Source organism: Hordeum vulgare, chromosome 2H, assembly GCF_904849725.1.
Source record: "Hordeum vulgare subsp. vulgare chromosome 2H, MorexV3_pseudomolecules_assembly, whole genome shotgun sequence".
NCBI lineage: Eukaryota > Viridiplantae > Streptophyta > Magnoliopsida > Poales > Poaceae > Hordeum > Hordeum vulgare.
This window is the reverse complement of record NC_058519.1, coordinates 644,681,718-644,705,690: the sequence shown is the minus strand read 5'-3', so window position 1 is coordinate 644,705,690 and position 23,973 is coordinate 644,681,718. Positions and strand designations below refer to the sequence as shown.

Genomic DNA, 23,973 nt, shown 5'->3' with positions numbered 1-23,973 from the left:
CTATGATGTTTTCGATGTTGGAGTTTTTGTCGGTTCTTCTCTCATAGAGGTTTATCATATCTATATCATTGGCATTTTTATACTGCATCTTCTTAAGATAACTTCTATCACTAACTGACAGCTCTTGTCGTCCTGAATCCAACAAGCTTGAGTTTGCTCAATTCGGAGCTCTTATGTGAAAGCTATGGTCATTGTGATATTCATGCTTCTCATCTTGAAAAGGTCCAAGCAGTAGTACCACCGTCACTGGGCGGTAGTACCCTCACCAGTGCCGCTGCCTAAGGGTCTCGACGCTTTTCATGTTGGACCGAGCGGTTTCTCGAGCGGTAGTACCTCTCAAGCGGTACTACCTCTCCCGCGAGCGGTACTACTACCTCTCTCCCGAGCGGTACTACCTCTCCCCGAGTGGTACTACCTCTCACCCGAGCGGTACTACCTCTCTGGCAGACCTACACTCGTGTTTTTGTGTCTCATTGGGCTGTTTTGACCGTGCTAAGCGGTAGTACCCCCCCCCCCCCCCGAGCGATAGTACCGCTTGAGCACGACTTGTGGGCATAACGGTTGGATTTGGGGGAGCCTATTTAAGGGTGCCTTCTTCCCCAATGGTCCCTATCCGTTGAGCTCACATTTGCCCCCCATTGTTGACCTTCTTCGAGCTTGCTAACTATCAATCCCTACAATGATCCTTGCTAGTTCTTGAGGGAAAAGAGAGAGGAGATCTAGCTAGATCCACATTTCCACCAATCACTTTCTCCTCTATGTGAGGGGAACCCCTTTGATCTAGATCTTGGAGTTCTTCGTGTTCTTCTTCGTTCTTCCTCCCATTTTCTTCCATAACACTAGTTGTTGTGGAGGGATTTGGGAGAGAATGACTTGGGCACTTCGTGTGCCCTTGTCGTTGTATTTGCTGCATAGTTTTGTGTTCTCCATGGTGATACGTGGAAGTGAAGTTTGAGAAGCTTATTACTCTTGGGTGCTCGGTACCCTAGAGATTGTTCTTCTTGGGTGCTTTGGCATTCTAGAAGCTTGGTGGTGCCTTAGAGCTCAATCATTGTGGTGTAAAGCTCCGGGCAAGCGTAAGGGTCTCCAATTAGGTTGTGGAGATGGCTCCAAGCATTTGAGGTCATCTTGGAGCCACAATCCATTATGGTGATGCTTCGTGGTGTTGTTGCGGGCCTCCAATTAAGTTTTGGAGATTGCCCCAACCTTGTTTATAAGGGTTCGGTGACCACCCTCAAGGGTCCCTTAGTGGAATCACGACATCTTGCATTATGCGAGGGCGTGAGGAGATTATGGTGGCCTTAGTGGCTTCTTGGGGAGCATTATGCTTCCACACCGCTCTAAACAGAGATTAGCATCCACAAGAGTGTGAATTTGGGGATACATCGTCGTCTTCAAGTGCCTCGATTATCTCTTACCTGAGCCCTTTACTTATACACTTTACTTTGTGATAGCCATATCGTGTCTTGTTATATATCTTGCTATCACTTACTTGTTTATATTCCTTAGCATAAGTTGTTGGTGCACATAGGTGAGTCTAGCTGTTTTAGGTTTTGTGCTTGACTAATTAAACGTTAGTTTTATTCCGCATTTGTTCAAGCCTAAATCGTAATTATTTTAAAGCGCATATTCACCCCCTCTAGGCGACATCCACGTCCTTTCACCCGCCCTAATCCGTAGTTGGCTATTTAAGCCGTCCGACGTCCCCCAGCCCTAACACATCCACCTCATCCCTTCCACCGGGACACCCGAGCCCGTCAGCCATGCCCCCACGCCGCCGACACTACACAAACCAGCACCATCTCTGACTCCTTGAGCAGGTCCGGGTCCGTAGGGAGGCAGGGCTAAATCTGGATCCGGAGGAGGATTTCCAGGAGGTGGAGGACGAAGAGGAGGAGGAGTTGGGGGTGGAAGAGGAGGAGGAGTAGGAGTAGGAGCCGACGGAGGAGGCGCCACCACTAGCTGTAGGGGGAGGAGGAGAAGGAGTCGACGAAGGAGACGTCGTCGCTGGATGTGGGGAAGGAGGAGGTGCGTGCGGTCGTGGATTTGTTGCTCGAGCAGTTGGCCATCCTGAACTCTATCCGCTCGGAGGCAGCTGCACAAGCTAGACGGCATCATCAGCAGTAAATGGAGGCGACACAGGCGGCACAGGCGGTTGAGGACATCTCTGGCGACGACGATGAGTAGTATAGTACTACGTAGGCGTTTCGTTTTGCATGCTTGTGTATGGAAGTAGGGGATGGAATATGAGATAAGTGGATATGGAGAGGGAAATTTGAGGTGTGATCGGTCAGTGTCCGCGGATGCGGCTGGGCGCGTGTGCGAGTGTTTGAGGGGCCGAATTTGCAAGGCCCGGTTATAGATGCTCTAAGAGCATCTATGTACTGACCCTTCATACCCCTTCAAACGTCCGGACACGCAGCCCGATAAGTGACCGATCAGAAAAATTCGACCGAGTCGACCCCCTCAAACACCCGGGCTGAACCGCACCACTCATATCCAACCCAAATATGGGGCGGATATGGGGGAGCCCGGGAGCGCCCGCACACGCTCGCGTGACAGGTACGGCCCGCCACCGACCGCACTTTTGTCCCACAAATCCCACATATATTCGTCCCTATCCGCTCACGGGACAAACTCCAGCCACCTCACTCCACATTCTTCCACTCCCATCCTTCACCCTAGCTCGCCCCCAACGATTTTTGACTTTCTCCACCATGGCGGGCAGCGGATCCGAGTCCTTCATCTCGAGATCCATCGACCACGAGCTCGTTCCACGCGGCCTCGAGGAGGAGATGGCCGTTCGGCTTGCGCTTTGCCGCTCCCTGGAGGCAGTCGTCCGACGACAGCGCTCGGACTCGCAACGCCGGTAATCCATTGCGTCGGTACAGCCTGTGCTTGGGTCCAACGTCACTGCCTCACCGGAGGCGGCGCGGTCCGTCTAGTGTCTGAACGTCGTGGCGGAAGCACAACCCTTCCGTTGGCGCGCCGAACACGAAGCATGTCCGTCCTTGGACGATGCCACGGCACGACGTGCCCGCCGGGCCAGGCAGCGGGAGCGGGAGGCGGATGAGGCCCTCACGACGGTGGACGTTGGAGAGGCGGAGTCACGTTCTCTAGCGCCTCGTAGGGTGCACAAGTGAGGACGCCTCAACCGCGTCATGATGGACGTTCGTTCCTCCTGTGAAGGATCTGTCATCGACCTCACGTCCACCGGCACCATTCGGGTTATGGGCTCCGAAGAGGAATAGTAAGACATGGGAGACGGTGGGAGGTCGACTCCCATGAGTCGGTTGGATTCCTATGTCCTACTCTACCCCACCGGCGACCGGATCGACACTACGAGGGGCGTAGACGGCCGTCATACAGGGACACAACAGAGCAGGACGAGCACCGTTTAGTATTAGATTTACGTTGTATGTAATAAGAGCAACTCCAATGGGGCGACCTATTTCGTCCGCCGCCATCCGTTTGGGTCGACGCGGACAAAAATGATGGCCCAACGCGCTGACCCATTGCCAAAACGCATCCGCGTCGACCCATTTCCGGCCCAAATTTGGGACTGAAATGCATCGGCACGGACGCGAAGCGGACGCGCGCGTTCCCCCTTGGTGTCTGCCCCCAACCACCGCGGTCAACATAATTTACGACGACCGTCATCCTCGGGCCCACGCGTCAGCGACTGTGATCTACCTTTTTTAATGCAAGCGTGGGGTGGGGTTCGGCCATCTACTTCCAGAACCCTCCCTGTCCCCATCTCGCCACCCCTCTGTTTCCTCGTCGACGACCCAGCAGCCATGGACAACGGCGACAACCTCGTCGTCTATGCCAGCGCGATGCTTTCAGAGGAGGTCGCCTACCTCCAGGCTAAGAGGACGATGCACGAGGCGCACAAGCACGCCCGTGCTACGCCTGGCTTCTTCCAAAACACCCTCATTGTCCATCCCCACGCGCTTCTTCCAGAGAAGGCCGCCTACCTTCATGCTAAGATGGCGTTGTGCCTGGCGAACGAGCGCGCCCGTGCTGCGCCACCGTCGACACCAGCACTACCCGCGCCGGCATAGCCCGCCCCTGCTCCGGCACAACCCGACCTCACCGTCTTTGCCGAGGACGTCTAGGTTTTTTTCTTTATTCATTAATAATGTAACGCGTGGATTCTCGTCGGCCTTCGTGGCACGCCAGCAAAAATGGATCGAGCCAGCGTTGGACGCATGCGCCGACCCAAACGTCGAAGCGGACGTTCGTGTCCGCCTGGCCGACCCAAACGGAGGAAAAGCGAACAAAATTGTCGTCCGTTTGAGTCGGCCCGTTGGAGTTGCCCTAAGACTATCCACAATGGGAGTAACATAGGTAGTAACATAGATGTCATCTAAGCAAGAAATATGATGTGACAACTAATTAATAAGAAGAGAGAGAAATTGAGTAACTTAGCATGTTATTCATACAAGGAGTAATATAGCGGATACCAAGGCAAGATGAGTCTATAAGCTAATAAATGAAAGACTCAGTGTTAATATCCTTATGTTACTATCCACTGTCGAGGTAATAACTTCGACTAGTAACATATGTATGTTACTACTCTATGTTACTCTTCATTGTGAGTAGTCTAATATGAATTTAATGTTTCTAATTTGAAATATCCACGTGTAAAATTCATTATTTAAGGCACGATTGGTGAGACATTTTTGCGGAGCCGGATTTGCAGGATGGTCTAAGGGCATGTACAATGGTGTTATTTTTGGGATGTCACATATGATAAATGATGAGGTGAAGGAGGGAGAACTCGAAAAAAGGCTTTGCCTTCTTTTTTTTTAAGATAAGACAAGAGGTGATCTCTTAACACAATGTGTCTCATCATGTTTTTAGGATAACTAATTATAGAAAATAAGGCTAAGAAATGACCCATTATAGACTCTTTTTTTTATCATCTCGAAATTAAATGCAAGATTTTAAAATAAAATTATCTTGTCAGCCATTGTACATGTCCAAATAATTACTTCTCCGCTTTTAAATATAAGTATTTTAAGCAATTTCACTAAAAGTCTATATACGAAACAAAATGATTGAATAAATGTTCTAAAGTATGTCTATATACATCCGCATGTACTCTAATAATGAACTAAAAAAACTAATATTTAGAAAGGAAGGGAGTACTACTGATTCGAGCACCGAGGAGGCGAGTCACCTGTTGGCGGGGCCGGTGACCCAGATAGTGAGTGAGTCCCATTGCACACCGTACAAACAATAACGTGGAACGTACGTACGTACCCTGCATTTGTCTGCCAAGATTCGAGCCACCGACAGGCCGAGTCACTCGTGTCCATCCAATAGCACCCCGGCAGCGCACCCTAGCCTGCAATACTTTTACTCCTCACTGTTTACCCGTGCACGTTGTCCACTCCAGCCAGTCGAGCAAACAAATTCACAGGAAACGAATAGTAAAGTAAAACCAAAAGGCTGACTCGTTGTCGCGCCGGACACGTGACCGCAACAACGACGCCGCGACCGGGCACGGCTGGTACGTGCGTGCGTGCGTCCACCACCTTATCCGTGGCAGGTCCGACGCGCCGGTGACGTGTCCCCAGCGACCATGCCGCCGTGCCGGCCTTATCCACCCCCACCCCACCCCGCCCCACCCAACCTTTGGAAGGATCACGCGCTTTCAGGCCCACAAGCGCGCACCAGACGGTGGGCCACCGATGTCAGCGGCGCCCACCATCCAGGCCCACCGGCGCTTTTCTCCACCAGCGGTGGCCCCGGTAGGGACGACGTGCGGGACCGTGCACGCTAGCGGTACGTGGCACGCCGGGCGCACGAGAGACGCAGCCCAACCGCCGGAGCCCGCGGTTCGGTGACACGCCGCAAGACGGCGACGTGCCGAGGAAGACGCAGCCGGTGCCGTGTCAATGACACTGGCAGTTTGTTTCGCTTGATAAACCGTTGGCGCCAGACGAAACTAACGGCGGCAGCCTGCCCACGGACAGGAGGAGCCGGGCTCCATTTGGCATTTCCTCCGTGACGCGGGCGGTAATTAGGCCAACTCCAATCCTAAACAAACGTACGTTTTGTTCGGTTCTGTCCGTTTGAGTAGGGTAATGAGATCGTGTCCGAGTCTGTTCTGGGATGTGGTGGCCGTGCATCCAGCGCGCGACCGTATCCTTTTGCACCATCCTGTCCGTCGTGGTCTAAAATGCTTATATTTTCATATCAAAACAAGTTTGTACATCAATCCAATCAAAATTGTCTTTAAATAAAATAATTTTACAATCAAATCGAAATTGTCTTGAATGAACATAAAGTTGATCAATACATCTATTGTTGTCAATATGTTCCCCATGTGCTCAACCAAGTCATTTTGAAGATTCAAATGAGTGTGCCAATCTTGCATCTCACGATGAAACTGGATAAATTGTTGAAACGTGGCCGGTTCTTGATGCACGGGTTCAACATTTTCACCTTGATAATCAAATCCTTGGTCGAAGATATTGTCATCACGCTCGTCCTCGACGATCATGTTATGCATGATCACACAAGCAGTCATCACATCCCAAAGCTTCCTTTCATCCCATGACAGTGCAGGGTTTCGAACGATACCCCATCGGGATTGAAGCACACCAAAAGCACGTTCCACATCCTTTCTAGCACTCTCTTGCATTTGGGCAAATTTCTTTCTCTTCTCATCTTGGGGGTCCGAGATTGTCTTCACAAAAGTTGACCACCGAGGATATATATCATTAACTAGATAGTATCCATTGTTGTATTGGTGGGCGTTGATCTCAAAGTTGACAGGGGGGAGTGGCCTTCTGCAAGCCTTGCGAAGACTCGAGAACGCTGCAGCACGTTGATATCATTGTGAGAACCTGCCATGCCGAAGAAAGAATGTCATATCCAAAGATCCTGCAAAGCCATCGCTTCTAATATGACAGTGCACGCTTTGACATGCCCCATGTACTGGTCGTGCTAAGCAAATGGACAGTTCTTCCACTCCCAGTGCATACAATCTATGCTGCCAAGCATGCGTGGAAAGCCTCTAGCTGCGTTGGTCGCCAACAATCTCTCTGTATGAGCGGCAGTTGGCTGCCTCAAGTACCCAGGGCCAAACACCTCGATCACAGCCTAGCAGAACTTGTACATTGACATCACACATGTTGTCTCGCTCATACACACATACTCATCCACCAGATCGCCTGGAATTCCATATGCAATCATGCGGATGGCCGCGGTGCATTTTTGGTAAGAGGAGAATCCTAGCTTGTCAAGGGCATCCGTCTTCCATTGAAAGTATGGGTCATGAGCAACCACTCCCTCTCGGATACGATTGAACACATGCCTTGCCATACGAAAACGGCGACGGAATTTATCCGGCTTGAAGAGCGATGTGTTCGCAAAGTAATCGACATAGAGCAGGGCCTGGCCTCTCTCCCTGTTGCGGTTTAGGTTCGGAGCACGGCCAAGGAGTGACCCCCTGTACCGAGGAAGTTGTCGTTGAATGTGGTCGTGAACCATCACTGCAGCCACCGCAATATCTTCATCATCGGACGACGAAACGTCCGATGAATAAATAAAGTGGTGGAAGAAAAACTCATCACCACTGTCCATACCTTTGCGGGCAAAGTGTCGAACACCTTGCGCTCATGGTGGCAAAGAGGCCGCGACGGTCACCTCGATGCAGGGGTCGTTGGTGGCCGGCTACTGGCTGCTTTGGAGTACTTGTCGGAAGCTGTCGTGGCCGTCGTGGTACGTCGCCTGCGGCCGTATCCACTCTGCCGCCGGCTACGACGGCGACGTCCAAACCTCCTCCGATCGACTCCCAAACTACGGCGAAAGCGCGGGCATGGTGGCGGCCATGGTGGCGGCCATGGCGAGACGGGGTTTGCTATGGACGACCGGGGGATGAGGTGGCCGGAGAATAGCGACGGCACCGTCGACAGGGCGGGGCGGGAGAGGGGGTGGAGGCGTTGGAATTTCTGGGAGTACTTGTGTCCCCGACACGCGGGCCACGGGCGAACAAGGGCGTGCGGCGAGCGCGTCCGCGCGATGTCCGTTTCCCTCAAACTGGGCATAAGTTTGGGCCGGGAATGGATCGAAAACGGATGAAATCCGGACATTTGTCTGTTTGAGTCCGCGCGTTGGGCCACGATATTAGTCCTTTCTACCCCAAACGGACGCACGCGGACAAGATGGGGTCGGGCGGTGGTGTTGGCCCTACCGCGCCTCCTCCGTTTCCATCACGTGGAAGCCGTGAAAACTAGGTGATGTGCATCACTAATCTTATTGTAATTTTGCTTGAGATTTTATTGGTAAATAATTCATATAACACAATAAGGTCATTTTCAAATGTGTTGATGTTAAGATGAGGTGCTAAGCACATTAAAAAAACTTAGCAACTAAAGCCCCTGATGCATATGTGCTTAACTTGTTATTGTTAAGCATCTTCTATTTAATGATTAGCAACTAAAGTTCTTCATGCATTGATGGATTTTTTTTTCATTTAAGTATTTTACCTAGATTCATGCGCTTGACATTGTTTTTTTCTGAGATTATCACACTCACCTCTTACCTTAATTATTTTGTCACATCAAATTTTCGGTTTATATATCATTCTTTAACACCTTTGCAAGATGGAGCATTCGGAGAGGCCTAAGTACATAATAAAGCCTATGCATAGTTAGGCGTTTCTTAGTACTTCACCGTGTACATATGCTAAGGATGCGACATAAGAAAAAATAATGTGGTAAAACAATTAAAGAGGAATGATGCCATTATGGAAACCCACGAGGAAGCGATGCTAAGCCGGTCCCTGGAGTTCGTCACCGTTGCAGCTCTGCCGTGAAGCCATCGCACTAGTCGTCGAGCAGTGACCGGTTAAAACTTTGTACATCTTTCGGCTGAAGATTTTTTCATCTAGGTTGGAGCTATTTCCGTAAGAGTTGTAACTTAAAAGTGTTAGTTGAAGCCTCCCCTGTTGACGGTTGAATATTTTTGGATATAGGCTTGAACTTTTTTATCAATGCTTGCAACGTTGTATGCGGTGATACCAGCATCGCGTCGTCGGTCGTTCCGGCATCTCACTCCATCGGTAGTAGCATTTCACACAACTAGTTCCATCATCCTTGTTTGGGATTGTGGGTACGCATGCTCGGTCGTTGTGGTCACCAACGACGTCACCTAGTACGCGGTTGTAAAGGTCGCAACACATGCCCACATCGGTTGTAGCACGTAGCACGTGAGAGGAGTTACTCGTTTCGAGAGCTCGCATGCCATGGACCCCCTACTTGGAATCGGTTGGAGAGGGGCGCGGCGTTGCCGCCGATGGTGCAGGGACAAGCGGTTCGGAGATGCGCGGTGCATAGGAGAAAGGAGGGGATCAATGTGGATAAGGCGAGGGGAGCACACTGGGCTACTGAGTCACGTTTGATCCAATGCATCGCATGTGTGAGGCGTAAGGGTTCGGCCAGATGCAAACATTTCTCATTATACTTCCTCCGGTCCTTTTTAGTCTGCATATTAGCTTTGTGTGAAGTCAAAGTATCTCTACTTTGATCAAATTTATAGAAAATTGTATTAACATTCGCAATGCCAAATTAATATTGTTAGGTTCATTACGAAAGGTAGTTTTATGATATGTATATTTGGTATGGTAGATGTTGATATTTTTCAATATATATTTGGTCAAACTTTGTAAAGTTTGACTTGACACAAACCTAATACGCGGAGTAAAAAGGAACGGAGGGAGTATAAAGCAAGCTTAGTTACAAAAGTTAAGCATCCATGCATTAAGGACATTTGTTGATAAGACTTTTGATGCACTTAGCACCTTATTTAAGCATCCATAATTAAAAAGGTCTTAGGAAGCACATAACCATGAAAAAAAATCAATGCCATATAAGACTAAAGATATGCATAGGACAAGGAAAATTGAAAAATAAAAACCAAAGTGATTAGGTCCGCAATCGAAAAACTATAACAATGTCCACATTCGCATGAACTATGCCATAAAACAACACGAACCACAATGTTTTGTTAACATCAATGTCTTTAGAACAAGAACGACGTTCAAGCGTCGCCGCCACCTGATCCAACAACCTTTCATCATAGCGGCGACTAGGATAAGGGACTCGTTTCCTCCAACTTTGAGACCATGGATTCACCTCCTTTCTGTATGTCGCTTCGACAAACCATGGTGGAGGGGAAAGTTCGTTGGCTCGGCCCTAGCTAGTAGTTTAGGTTAGGATCTTTAGTCCTCAAAGAGCTTCATCTTTGAGCTGGTCTTTCGGACTTCGATCAGGGACGAAGATATATAAAAAGCTTAATGGAGTCATATCCATGGCAATGAGGTCATCTTTTATAAACCAATAGTGATTAGTATTAAGTTAATGACGGATTTAGTTATTTCAATTGACCCCAATGGTTACATGCCATCTCTGTCCGTGACTTCGATCCTTCCACCAGGGCAAAGTTGACGGGCTTTGACGTTGATTCATGCCATCCTCTTTGAGCGACGATGTTAGGATTTCTCACCGTGCATGCATGATACTGAGATTAGGTGTCCGACACTTCAGATAAATTCAAAAAGTTCAACCGCAACGACTACGACTCTAGGACGATGGTCCTTAAAGACACGTGCACGAAGAATTTCCGATTGTGGTCAGGAAATTATTCCGCATTGGCAACTCGTCCTCGACAGTAGTGATTGTTTTCACAGACCTTGCTTTTGTACTCATAGTGATTTAAAAAAAATCAGTTTATTTTTCACAAATAAAGATAAATAGTACTCGGTAGTGGAGTACTCCCCTGTCTGTGAATAAACGTGCATCTAGGTTTTGTTTTAAGTCAAAGTCCAACTTTCTACTTATAGGAAACAATAAGAGCATTTATGATACTAAATCAGCACCATCAGAACCGTTTTGAAATGTACTTGGATAGTATACCAGGTTGATTTAATATATGGTACTACAGTACTATTTATATAAAGTTGGTCCAAATTTCAAAACCTTGATTTACTCCATGAGTTGTTATGTTTAGAGCATGGTTAATAATATATCCAACTGTTGACTATAAGTTATCTTATAGTTCATCTTATATCTAACTTGTACAATAATTAGCTGTAAAAGAGTATTACCTTTATTATATATGTTTCATCTTTCATTTCTCACAAAGCACAAGGAACACGTGCTAGAGCTAGCTCTTCACAAAAACTCGTTTTCTTCTCTTTTATCTTCTCTCTCATCCAACTTAGTAAAAATATAATATTTTAATTTTTAAAGCCTATTGACTATATCTTATTATACTTGCTTTTAATAAAACCGTGAACGATGCAAGTTGCAAGCGCACCCACCCACCGGATTGAGCCTTGGCCTCCTGGGTCTTGGGGAACCGGGGAAGTAGTACTCCTTGCTACTGCTGTCACGTCACGGTTAGCTGCCGGTTAAGCTAAACTAAACCAGTACTGTACGTGATGATCTTATCCCCGTTACCTTACCCAGCTGAGCCATCTTTATCCCAATCCAACCCATTCCGTCCTTCACATCATCGTCGTCATCAACTCATCATCACCAGCACTGACTCCCGATCGACCCGATATTTCCGGCTCGTGCCATCCTAAACCACCCAGCTCCCCGGCCCTATAAAACACGCGCCCATCTCCATCCTCAACCTCCATTCCATTCGCCATTCCCGTTCCCACAAGCTCCATCTCCTCTCCTCTCCTCTCCATAGCAGCAGCAGCTCTCCAGCTCGAGCAAGAAAGAAGGAGTGATTAAGATTTGATTCGTGAAAATGTTGGCCATCTTCCAGAAGCAGGTGGCGCACGCGCCGCAGGAGCTCAACAGCCCGCGCGGGAGCACCGCCAAGCCCAAGAACCCCGACGAGATCCTCCGCGACTTCCACGCCGCCCACCCCTCCGACGCCTTCTCCACCTCCTTCGGCGGCGGCGCCGCCCTCGCCTGCGTCGCCGCGCAGCCACGCAACCTCGCCGCCGGCGGATACCAGAGGTATGTATACCAACAACGAGAACCACAAGGAAACATCCATCCATCCATCTGCTCCGCGCTCTCCGGACGGACTGTGACTAAGTTTATTTGGTCTGCAGGATGTTCTGCGGGCTGGACGACATCTACTGCGTGTTCATGGGGACGCTGGACAACCTGAGCAGCCTGATGCGGCAGTACGGCCTCACCGGCCGCTCCACCAACGAGGCGCTGCTGGTCATCGAGGCGTACCGCACCCTGCGCGACCGGGGGCCCTACCCGGCGGACCAGGTGGTGAAGGACCTCTCGGGCTCCTTCGCCTTCGTCGTCTTCGACAACCGCGGCCGGTCCGGGTCCGGGGCGGCGGTGTTCGCGGCGCAGAGCACGGACGGCGGGGTGCCGCTGCACTGGGGCGTGGCGGCGGACGGGTCGGTGGTGATCTGCGACGACCGCGGCGTGGCCAAGGCCGGGTGCGGGCGGTCGTACGCGCCGTTCCCGCCGGGGTGCATGTTCCACAGCGAGGGCGGGCTCAAGAGCTTCGAGCACCCCATGAACCGGCTCAAGGCGTTCCCGCGGGTGGACAGCGAGGGCGTCATGTGCGGCGCCAACTTCAAGGTCGACGCCTTCACCAAGATCAACTCCATGCCCCGCGTCGGCAGCGCCACCAACTGGGCCGCCACCTGGGACGACGCCGCCATCTGATCTCATCCACCCGGCGCCGGCGACGCCCGCCTAGATTGCTCGTCGGACTTCTGAATGACGAACCTGGGCTTGCTGCATTTTACTTGCTTTTTTCCCTTTCTCTTGGCAACGTATGTACATCCTGATCTGATCTGAGCCGTGCGCGTGTGTGTGTGGGCGCGCTGACACATACGGTTGTTTGCTTGTAGTAGTAAGTACGATGGGAGGAATAAGACGACTTTGCTTCCAGTCCAAGAGTGCTGCTCGCGGCTTGTTCTCGCTTCAACTTGCTTCTGTCGAACAGCTTGGAGATCCTGTAAAACGAAACTGCCAAAACGTCTTATCTTACATTCACAAACAAAAGGGTATATCAAACTAATGTTTTGAGAAACCATGCATCTTTGAGCATCTAAACACATGCTACCACGATCATCCTTAATACTCGCACGCTCTCATCAGCCACACGCGACCTAGATCCTCGCAGTTAACTATGGGCAGGATTGGTGGAAACAGGGGCGCTAAACTAAGCACTCTGCTTCTGAAATTGTAGAGACTAAGAAGCGCGGTTACTTTATTTTTTGTATAGAAAAAGTTGGGTGACATAATTGAGCACACAACTCAGGAAACTCAGGAGGATGCATTCATGATTCATCCACTCCCAATAGAATTTTGAAGCACTCCTACTTATAGCAACTTCACCCGGATGATCCATTTTACCTAGTATTAAATTCCGTATGAATTGATAGGGATAAAAGTGAAGGCTCAATGCGTCGAGCCATTTCTAAAACGCGTATGCTCTTTGTCCGCGTCGACTCACTTTAGACCCAAATTTAAGACAATAATGCGTCAGCGCGCACCTTCTCTTGTCCGCTGTCCACACGTGGCGCCCGGTTAAAATCAATGTTGTTTTTATTAACACCAACCATGGGTCCACGCGTCAGCGATCCCACATGTCCTTTTTTAATCTGAGCGTGCAGGGGGTGACCCCATCATCTTTCAAAAGTCGTCTCTATCCCCATCTAGTCACCCGCTGCTTCCCCGCCGGCGATAAATCCTAACCACCACCATGGGTTTCTTCTCCGGCTCATCCTCTCGCAAAGACAAGGGGCAAGTCCCCCGCCTTCCATGTTCGTGCGCTCCTGTCGCCAGCGTCTCCCCTTCCGCCTCAACAGCGGGTCATCGTACCAGTGCACCAAGCGAGGTGGTACTGGAAGCACCGCGTCTCCTCCCCCTACCCTAACGCCATGTCGTCGCACGGCTGACATTTGGATACGGTGAGTATCCCAGTGCTAGTGGTGTCGCGGTCCACACAGGCGCATGCGGAGGAGGTGAGGCGCCGATGACAGCAGCTGACGCCAGAGCAGCGACACAACCCCGTGTACGCTGCAGACAATCCCGAATGGGATGCCTGGTTTACATGGGAGCACGAAGAGCAATGTCGGCGTGGCGTCCGCGACGTGGTTGCTGGACCACCGCCGTCCCTCGTCGTGTGCGAAGAAGAATAGGAGGCAGAGGCCGCGTACCAGAACGCGTTGGCGTCCGTCCTGCGTGCATGCAAGGAGAAAGCGCGCCTCAAGGAGGTGGAGGAGGAGGCGGCTTACCAGGCACATATGGTGGAGGCCATGGCACTCTCCGCTGCTGGCGACGCAGTCGTGCCGCCACTGGCCCCACCGTCCCCTGCAAAGGTCGAGCCAATGCCGCTGGTCCCCAGGCCCGAGTAGTACTCCTGGGGCGGGGTAGTGCGCGAGTGGGTCTGCGTGCCACCCGTTTGGTTGGGTGCGACGCCGGAGCAGGAGGCGCCCTGGAGCACTGGCGACATCGATGTCTGGCGAAGGAGCGCGCACAAGCCTAGCGGATCGAGCAGATGGAGCACGAGACCGAAGCTGATGAGGAAGAGCGACGTCCTGCCCAACTAGCGTTGGTGCAGCAACCGGCGAACGACGTTGCCGCCGCCTGGGAGACGGTCTTCCTTTCGGTTGGTCCGACGCCGACGAGGAGGAGGACACCTAGGGCGACACGCCTCCTCATTTTTAGCTTATTAAAATTTCTATTTAATGTAATGTGGACTCGTGAGACTATCGCCGACCTTTCAGGTTGGCATTATATTTTTAAAATGTAGATTATGTTTTTTTACATGGCCTCAAAGTGGAACATGGCCGGGTTGGCAAGCGCCAACCTAGTTACAAAAGCGAACATTGATGTCCGCTAGGCCGATTCAAACGGACAAAATACGAACAAAGCGCACGTCAATTTGGGTCGCGTGGTTGGAGTTGCTCTCATGGACCATTTTGTCCAATAAGAGCATCTACAATCACGACTTGCAAATTCGGGCCCTCAAACGCGCGCGAATACGTCAGATTAATGTCCCGACGTGTCACCTATTTGTCCATCCACGCAGTCATACTCCTTATTTTATTTCTCATATGTGTGGTGCTTGCATGTGATTGATGGAGAGGAAGAGAGAGAAAGAAAAAAATGAATAAAGAAAGAAAAATATGGCCCGGAGTGGGATCGTGTCCTATGTTGCGGACTGACCGGGCGCGTCCGGACGCGTCCGCGAACCCTTATGTCCTCCTCATATTTTAGATGGATATAAGGGTTTGCGAACATATAGAAATGATATGAGGGGTCCGGTTGTGTGACTTTTTTTCTTCCCTCTCGTGTCGGTCACTCGCCAGACGCGTTCGCGGTCATATAAAGGATTATTTGAGAGATCCGGGTGTAGATGCTTGAGCTGAGGCAGGATACAAAATTATTTTACTTTTTTTTGGAAAATGAGATTAAGGCCCCGGCCTGTGCAAAGTGATTTTACTACAAATGCCAAGAAATCAATTAATTTCTAATGTTTCGATGTCGTCTTGCAAAGTACAACATATACCATCATTTCAACCACTCGACAAAAACGTTTCTAATAACTTTTTAATCTATTCCATAGCCAAAACATGAAATTGGCGTATACATGCAGCTGTCTAAAAGCATGTACATCTACACATTGCAAATATGATTTTTAAGAGCAACTCCAACGGACTGACCTAAACGGACATCGATTTAATCCACTTTTTGTGTGCTTGGGTCGGCCATCCACCCGGTGTCCGTCTTATTTTAGGTATGGATCGGCAGCGCGTCCAACGCGTCGATCCATATGTGCCGGCGTGGCCGGCTGACCACCATATTTTACATAAATTTGCATAGTTTGAATCAAATAACGTAATTTGACCGAATAAAATAGCATAATTATTACAAGTCGATTAAAAATAAAAATGTCTCACATAGTTCTCTCATAGTTTTGCAAACGAATAAAAGAAGATAAATTTATTGGTTGCCAACATGAGCCCACATATGCTCAATCAAATCATTTTGCAGTTGCACGTAAGTTTCACAATCACGCATGTCTTGATAAAATTGGGTAAACTGTTCAAACATTGCCGCTCCTCCATGCTCAAACACAACATTCTCACCCTGAAACTGAAACCCTTGATCGTACAGACTTTCTGAACGCTCGTCTTCTACGATCATATTATGCATGATCACACAAGCAGTCAGCACCTCCGATAGTTTCTGCGTGCTCCACATATTAGTAGGATACCGAACGATGCTCCATCGAGATTGCAAAACACCAAAGGCACGCTCGACATCCTTCCTAGCACCCTCTTGCTCTTGGGCAAATCTTTTCCTCTTCTCTCCGACAGGGCTGGGTATTGTCTTGACAATAGTGGTTGACTGAGGTGTTGGAATTATGCCCTACAGGCAATAATAAATATAGTTATTATTATAATTCCTGTATCAAGATAATCGTTTATTATCCATGCTATAATTGTATTGAATGAAGACTCATTTACATGTGTGGATACATAGACAAAACACCGTCCCTAGCAAGCCTCTAGTTGGCTAGCCAGTTGATCAAAGATAGTCAGTGTCTTCTGATTATGAACAAGGTGTTGTTGCTTGATAACTGGATCACGTCATTAGGAGAATCACGTGATGGACTAGACCCAAACTAATAGACGTAGCATGTTGATCGTGTCATTTTGTTGCTACTGTTTTCTGCGTGTCAAGTATTTATTCCTATGACCATGAGATCATATAACTCACTGACACCGGAGGAATGCTTTGTGTGTATCAAACGTCGCAACGTAACTGGGTGACTATAAAGATGCTCTACAGGTATCTCCGAAGGTGTTAGTTGAGTTAGTATGGATCAAGACTGGGATTTGTCACTCCGTGTGAACGGAGAGGTATCTCGGGGCCCACTCGGTAATACAACATCACACACAAGCCTTGCAAGCAATGTAACTTAGTGTAAGTTGCGGGATCTTGTATTACGGAACGAGTAAAGAGACTTGCCGGTAAACGAGATTGAAATAGGTATACGGATACTGATGATCGAATCTCGGGCAAGTAACACACCGAAGGACAAAGGGAATGACATACGGGATTATATGAATCCTTGGCACTGAGGTTCAAACGATAAGATCTTCGTAGAATATGTATGATCCAATATGGGCATCCAGGTCCCGCTATTGGATATTGACCGAGGAGTCTCTCGGGTCATGTCTACATAGTTCTCGAACCCGCAGGGTCTGCACACTTAAGGTTCGACGTTGTTTTATGCGTATTTGAGTTATATGGTTGGTTACCAAATGTTGTTCAGAGTCCCGGATGAGATCACAGACGTCACGAGGGTTTCCGGAATAGTCCGAAAACGAAGATCGATATATAGGATGACCTCATTTGATTACCGGAAGGTTTTCGGAGTTACCGGGAATGTACCGGGAATGACGAATGGGTTCCGGGAGTTCACCGGGGGGGGGGGGGGCAACCCACTCCAGGGAAGCCCATAGGCCTTGAGGGTGGCACACCAGCCCTTAGTGGGCTGGTGGGACAGCCCAAAAGGGCTCTATGCGCCAAGAAGAAAAAATCAAGAGAAAAGAAAAAAAAGGAGGAGGTGGGAAGGAAGGGGGACTCCCTCCCACCAAACCAAGTCCAACTCGGTTTGGGGGGGGGGAGTCCTCCCCCCTTGGACTCGGCCGACCCCCTTGGGGCTCCTTGAGCCCCAAGGCAAGGTCCCCTCCCTCCCACCTATATATACGGAGGTTTTAGGGCTGATTTGAGACGACTTTCCCACGGCAGCCCGACCACATACCTCCACGGTTTTTCCTCTAGATCGCGTTTCTGCGGAGCTCGGGCGGAGCCCTGCTGAGACAAGGTCATCACCAACCTCCGGAGCGCCGTCACGTTGCCGGAGAACTCTTCTACCTCTCCGTCTCTCTTGCTGGATCAAGAAGGCCGAGATCATCGTCGAGCTGTACGTGTGCTGAACGCAGAGGTGCCGTCCGTTTGGTACTAGATCGTGGGACTGATCGCGGGATTGTTCGCGGGGCGGATCGAGGGACGTGAGGACGTTCCACTACATCAACCGCGTTCACTAACGCTTCTGCTGTACGATCTACAAGGGTACGTAGATCACTCATCCCCTCTCGTAGATGGACATCACCATGATAGGTCTTCGTGCGCGTAGGAAAATTTTTGTTTCCCATGCGACATTCCCCAACATGAGGATAGATACCGTCATCCAGGTAGTATCCTTTGTCGTAGTTGTGGCCGTTGACATTAAATTTCACCGGTAGGCTGTTGCCTTCGGCAAGCCTAGCTAACACCGGCGAACGCTGAAGCACGTTGATACCATTGTGTGATCCGTCCATGCCAAAGAAAGAGTGCCAGATCCGGAGATCTTCAGACGCAACGGCCTCTAGTATGACAGTGCAAGCCTTGACATGACCCTTATATTGCCTTTGCCAAGCAAAAGGTCAGTTCTTCCACTCCCAGTGCATGCAGTCTATGCTACCAAGCATCCCTGGGAAGCCCCTACTGACATTTATCACCAACAAACAGGCTGTATCTTCAACAGTCGGCTCTCTCAAGTACTCAGGGCCAAATACAACAATAGCAGCCTTGCAGAACTTATACAGGGACTCTAGGCAAGTAGACTCGCTCATACAGACGTACTCGTCACTAAGATCACCAGGCACTCCGTATGCAAGCATTCGGATGGCGACAATGCATTTCTGATAAGAGGAAAAACCTATCTTGCCAACGACATCCTCTTTGCACTCGAAATAGTTATCATAGCCGACCACCCCCTCTCTAATACGGTTGAAAAGATGCCTACTCATATGGAAACGACGGCAGATTTTTTGATGCTTGAACAACGGGTTTGTTGTATCAAAGTAGTCCTTTCAAAGAAGGAAATGCCCGCTCTCTCGGTTGCGATTCAACGCCGGAAGGTGGCCCGGAATGGAGCCACGGAACAACGGATGTTGGCTATTGAGCTGGTGATGGACCAACACGGCAGCCAATACCTCCTCCTCGTCATCAGACGACGAATCGTCAGAGTCGCAAAGGAAATTGTGAAAAAAGAACTCGTCGGCGGAGTCCATTTTGTACCTTGGCAAACCGTCGAACAACTTGCGGGCGTCGACGAAGAAGACGGCTGGCGAAGGGAGTCGCGCACAGACCAGCTAGCTTCCCTGTCGGTGTCCGACGAGCATGGCAGTGAGGATCTGACCGGGCGGCGAGGCGGCTCCCCGGCGGGGCTCTGTGGTGGGGGTGGGGGTGTGTGTGTGTGGGGGGGGGGGAGTGGGAAGCAGTTGGTTCCCCGACGGCAAGACGATGGCGGCGGCGGGCGACGTGGGAGTGGGCGGCGTTGCTGGGCGGATGTGGAGGCGCCGACAGCTGGCAGAGTCGCCGGAAAAATAGGCGGCGACATCGACGACAAAGGAGGCGGGCGAGGATTGGTTGTGGGGAGGCCATATGCCTCCGACCAGCGGGCCCGGCGGAAGAGAAGGCGAGCATGCGCGCGCCCGTCGCGTGTCCGCGCCGACGCAAATCCGGCTCAAAAATGGGTCGGGAATGGGTCGTCCGCGGACGAAAACCGGACGCGTGTCCGTTTGGGTCGGTGCGTTGGGCCATCATTTTTGTTCGCGGCGACCCAAACGAACGGCGGCGGACGAAGTGGATCGCCTCATTGGAGTTGCTCTAATGCCGACGGATGCGTCCGGTCAATGACCGAGCGTGTCCCCTATTTATTCGTCCGTGCATCCACTCTCTTCATTTCCTTTCTCATATGTCAAATCATTTGCACGTGATTGATGAGAGAAAGAGAGTGAAAGAAAAGAATAAATAAAGAAAAAAGTGATCTAGGATGGGATTGCGTCCTATGTGGCGGACCGACCGGACGCGTCAGCGAACCCTTATATCCTCCCCATATTTAAGATGGATACGAGGGTTGCAGACAACTGTACATTTAGGGATGGTATGAAGGGTTCGATTGGATCACTTTTTTTCTTGTTTTTCCTGTCTGATCACTAACAGGATGCGTCCGTAGACATATGAAGGGTCCGGATGTAGATGCTTTAAGTATAATGAAAAAGGAAATGTCAACTGGATTACAGTAGAAATGGTGATGGTTTGTAGCTTATGACACATGATTGATCATTGTTTCCCATCGCACAAATGAATGGTAAAAACTACACAAAAACACAATGGGATTATGACAAAGCGGTAGACGACATATTTTTACCATAGAGCAAGAACATTTTGCACTAAAGTTCTAAATGGTAGTTTCTGTGTAAAAACATGTTCTAAACTACCGCCCATCCATGGTGTACATCTGCTAGATGTTGATGCACCAGTTGTTAGAAAAGAAAGAAACCATCACGAGAAAAGAAACAATGTATTTTAATGAGCGACCCTACACGTACGGATAATATTTACGGAAATTTACGGAAATGATTAGGTGGGCTAAGATGATTGGAAGAAATAAGGGCGAGGGGCCCATACCCCTGAGAATCATGGGGCGGTAGAAATTAGTTGTCTAAGGAGTCCGTAAACCCTCCGTATAACTTCGTATGTTTAGAATTTTCGTGTTTTAATATGCCAATAGAGAAAAGAAACAGTGTAGTTAATGAAGAGATACAAAAGCATTGAGCACATTACTAGGAGCGGTTAACAAAGTGATGTTCCTATTGAAATGTTTAATATTCTTTGTACTTTTCTTCGGATCGGTTGTCTTAAGGAAGGAATAGTGAATTATGTGACAAAGATGTCATTTAAGAAAAACCGACTAGTGAAATTAGACCAAACAACCCAAAAATAACTGCATTTGTGTTTAATTTTTAGCGCTTAAGTTGAAGAAACCGATTAAAAAACACGCTTTTTTAACAATAAATATTATTTTCTAAAGGATACTCGGTCATTTGCTACTACTTGCAAGGGATAGGTTAGAGATGTTCTTAGTGATCTTATATAACTTTTTTATTTCATCGAATTAACAAAAAATAACAATTTATCTAAGTATTTATTAATAACTGAGAAACAACAATTGCTTTTCACTCATAACAGTTGGATAAAAGCCAATGTCTTGAGGTTTATAGGGAATGACACCACCTCCTCCACTTGGGCCGCTCACGTCAGTCGGGATTTACGCTTCAGTGATCCCGGTTTTGGGAGTCGGCTTGTTTCGGTTTTGGGAATCATCTACAAGGTTCCTGAACTGTTTTTTAATGTCTTTTTTCTTTTTCTTTTCTATTTCTTTTTTTGCTTTTTTTTTCTGTTTCAAAAAATGTTTTGGATTTTTAAAAAATGTTCTTGCTTTAAAAAATGTATCAAATTTCATAATTTTCTTGTTTTTCAAATTTCATTCATAAATTCTGAAAATGCTTCAGATTTTCAAAAGCTGTTATTCAAATTGAAAAAATGTTTCTGCTTTTCTAAAGCATGATCTGGATTTTTCAAAAAATATTCTATATATTCAAGAAAGTTTTAAGTTTTCAGAAAATGTTGTGATTTTTTTTCTAAATTCGAAAAATGTTTGAAATTTGTTCTTGATTTAAACATGTTTAAAAAATTGTTCGGATTTTCAAATTTGTTTCCCATTTTTCAAAATTGTTCTCGTTTTTCGAATTTGTTTTCAAGATTAAAAAAATGTTCATTCCTTAAAAGTTTGTTGACGCTTTCAAATTTGTTCTCCGTTTTTAAAAATGTTTAAAATCGTTCATGCTTCCAATTTTTTTGACTTTTTCCAAAATTATTCTCTGTTTTAAAAATTTGTTCTCAAGATTCAAAAAATGTCCTGGCTTTACAAAATTGTTAGTGCTTCCAAATTTGTTCAGGATTTTTCAAAATTATTCTTGATTTTGAAATTTGTTCTCAAAATCCAAAGAATGTTACTGCGTTAAAAATTTGTTCGTCCTTTCAAATATGTTCAAGGGTTTTAAAAATTGTTCTCTTTTTTCAAAATTTTGTTCGCAAGATTCAAAAAATGTTCATGCTTTAATTTTTTTTGCGCTTCCAAATTTCTTCAGGATTTTTCAAAATTATTCTCGGTTTCGATATCTGTTCTCAAAATTCAAAAATATTAGAGCTTTAAAGATTTATTTGCGCTTTTAAATTTGTTCGGGTTTTTTCACAGTTCATCTCTTTTACAAAATTTTGTTCTCAATATTCAACAAATGTTCTGGCTTTAAAAAATTGTTCGCACTTCCAAATCTGTTCAAGATTTCTCAAAATTGTTTCCAGTTTCAAAATTTGTTCTCAATATTCGAAAAATGCTTGTGCTTGAAAAATTTGTTAGCACTTTCAAATTTGTTCCTCAAATTCGAAAAGTGTTTGTCCTTCATATACACAAAAAAATGAAAAAAGAAAAAGAAAAAAGAACGATAAGAAAGGAAATATACAGAAACGGAAAAAAGTGACAGAAAAAAGGAAACATTTTCCTTTCTGTCCATTTCCTCTTTTTCGTAAATTCAAAAAAATGGTTTTTCAAATTCAAAAAATGTTTTGCTTAAAATGCGACAATAAAGTAAAAAACTAAAAAAAACGAAAAAGAGAAAAGAAGAAAGGAAAATATGCCGAAAAGGAAAAGGAAACATACAAAAATTATTACAATTTTATGAATAAATAACAAGCTGGGCCGGGCCAGGTGGGGCGAGCCCTGTGCGTTGCAGCTCTTTCCTGCCGCATGGAGCGGCAGGTAGGATGTCCTATTCAGATTTGTTTGTCAAAAGAAAAAGGCGAGTTCCGTTTTTTTGCAAGCGACTAGTCGATTTTGTGAAGGTCTTGATAGTTTTTCTGGAAGATTTTTTCGTTTCTTTTTTACTTTTATTTTCTTGTCTGTTTTTTCGTTTTTTCCTTTTTCAAAATACATGAAATATTCGAAACAATTATTAAAATAAGTATTTTTTTACAAAATCGCGAGCTTTTTTGAAACCCTTTTTTCTTAATTTTTGATTTTTTCTAAAATTTGATGATTTTTTTTGAAACATTTTCTTTTAAAAAAGTGATGAAGTTTTTTCAAATTGGCATTTTTTCTTTGGAATGCATCTTTTTTTAAATCATGGACTTTCATAGAATTCAGTGCACTTTTTATTGCTAATGTTTTGGGTTTTATTTTCTGTGAAAAATGACTCTTCTTGGAAAGTCAACAACCAAGGATCAACTACTACCTGTGAACCCAAAAAACCTCTAAGTCCTCGCGATTACTCTTCCTAGTCTGTAATGCGATGGGAGGAGCTTTCCGGAGAAAAGGGGAGCAACTAATGAAGGATCGCTACTTCACAAGCCTCCCCAAGGTTCACTTGGGGTGGGCTGAGAACACGTCATTTGGTGCGTTGTCAGCAGCCGCCACGTGTTGCGTTTTGGATGTTCGTTTCGAATTTTAATTTTAATTTTTAGACACATTTTCGTCTTTTTAGGATTTTTTTGTTTTTTGGCCGTTTTGGTTTTTGTGTGTTTCTTAGCCTTTGGGTTAAAATAATATTCATATTTTGTGTGAAAAAACTTTTTTATTCTTTCTCGAGGGTCGTAGTTGAGGTTTTACGAGAGGCACAAATCTGCTTCGCGTGAGCTTTCTGAAACATTTTTTTCCTGTCACGAGAGGCACGGCCTCCATGCCTCTCTGAAACAAAGAAAATTATGTTTTTATCTTTCGCAAAAGGCATGGTTTTGTTTTTGCGAAAGACACATATTTTCTTTCCTTGTGCCTCTCGGGAATAAGAAATCATGTGTCTTCTTTTTAATTTTCCTTCCTTTAAAGCACGGTGTTTCTTTCGTTAGAGACAGAGATTTGTTTCCACGAGAGGCATGGCATGTCTCTCAAAAACGGGAATAAAACATGTTCTCTGTTTGGTTTTTTTCGTGGAAAGAGAAGTTTTTCAAAACCTATCAACTTGGTATCTAATTTTGAAAATTTGAACGTGAGGAATCTGACGATAAATACGGTTCGAGATTTGAACACATGGTTTAAAAGATAAACCATTTTAAATGA

The 23,973-nt window shown here is 47.2% G+C and overlaps 1 protein-coding gene across 1 annotated transcript; it reads left to right on the top strand.

The window, feature by feature from the left end:
• Window positions 1–11,637: 11,637 nt before the first annotated feature.
• Window positions 11,638–12,905, top strand: LOC123428309 (stem-specific protein TSJT1-like). The gene is made up of 2 exons (XM_045112504.1): window positions 11,638–11,993; window positions 12,092–12,905. Exons 1-2 carry the CDS (start codon window positions 11,779–11,781, stop codon window positions 12,669–12,671), a joined length of 795 nt encoding a protein of 264 aa, XP_044968439.1. The 5' UTR covers window positions 11,638–11,778; the 3' UTR covers window positions 12,672–12,905.
• The last annotated feature ends 11,068 nt before the right edge of the window (window positions 12,906–23,973 follow it).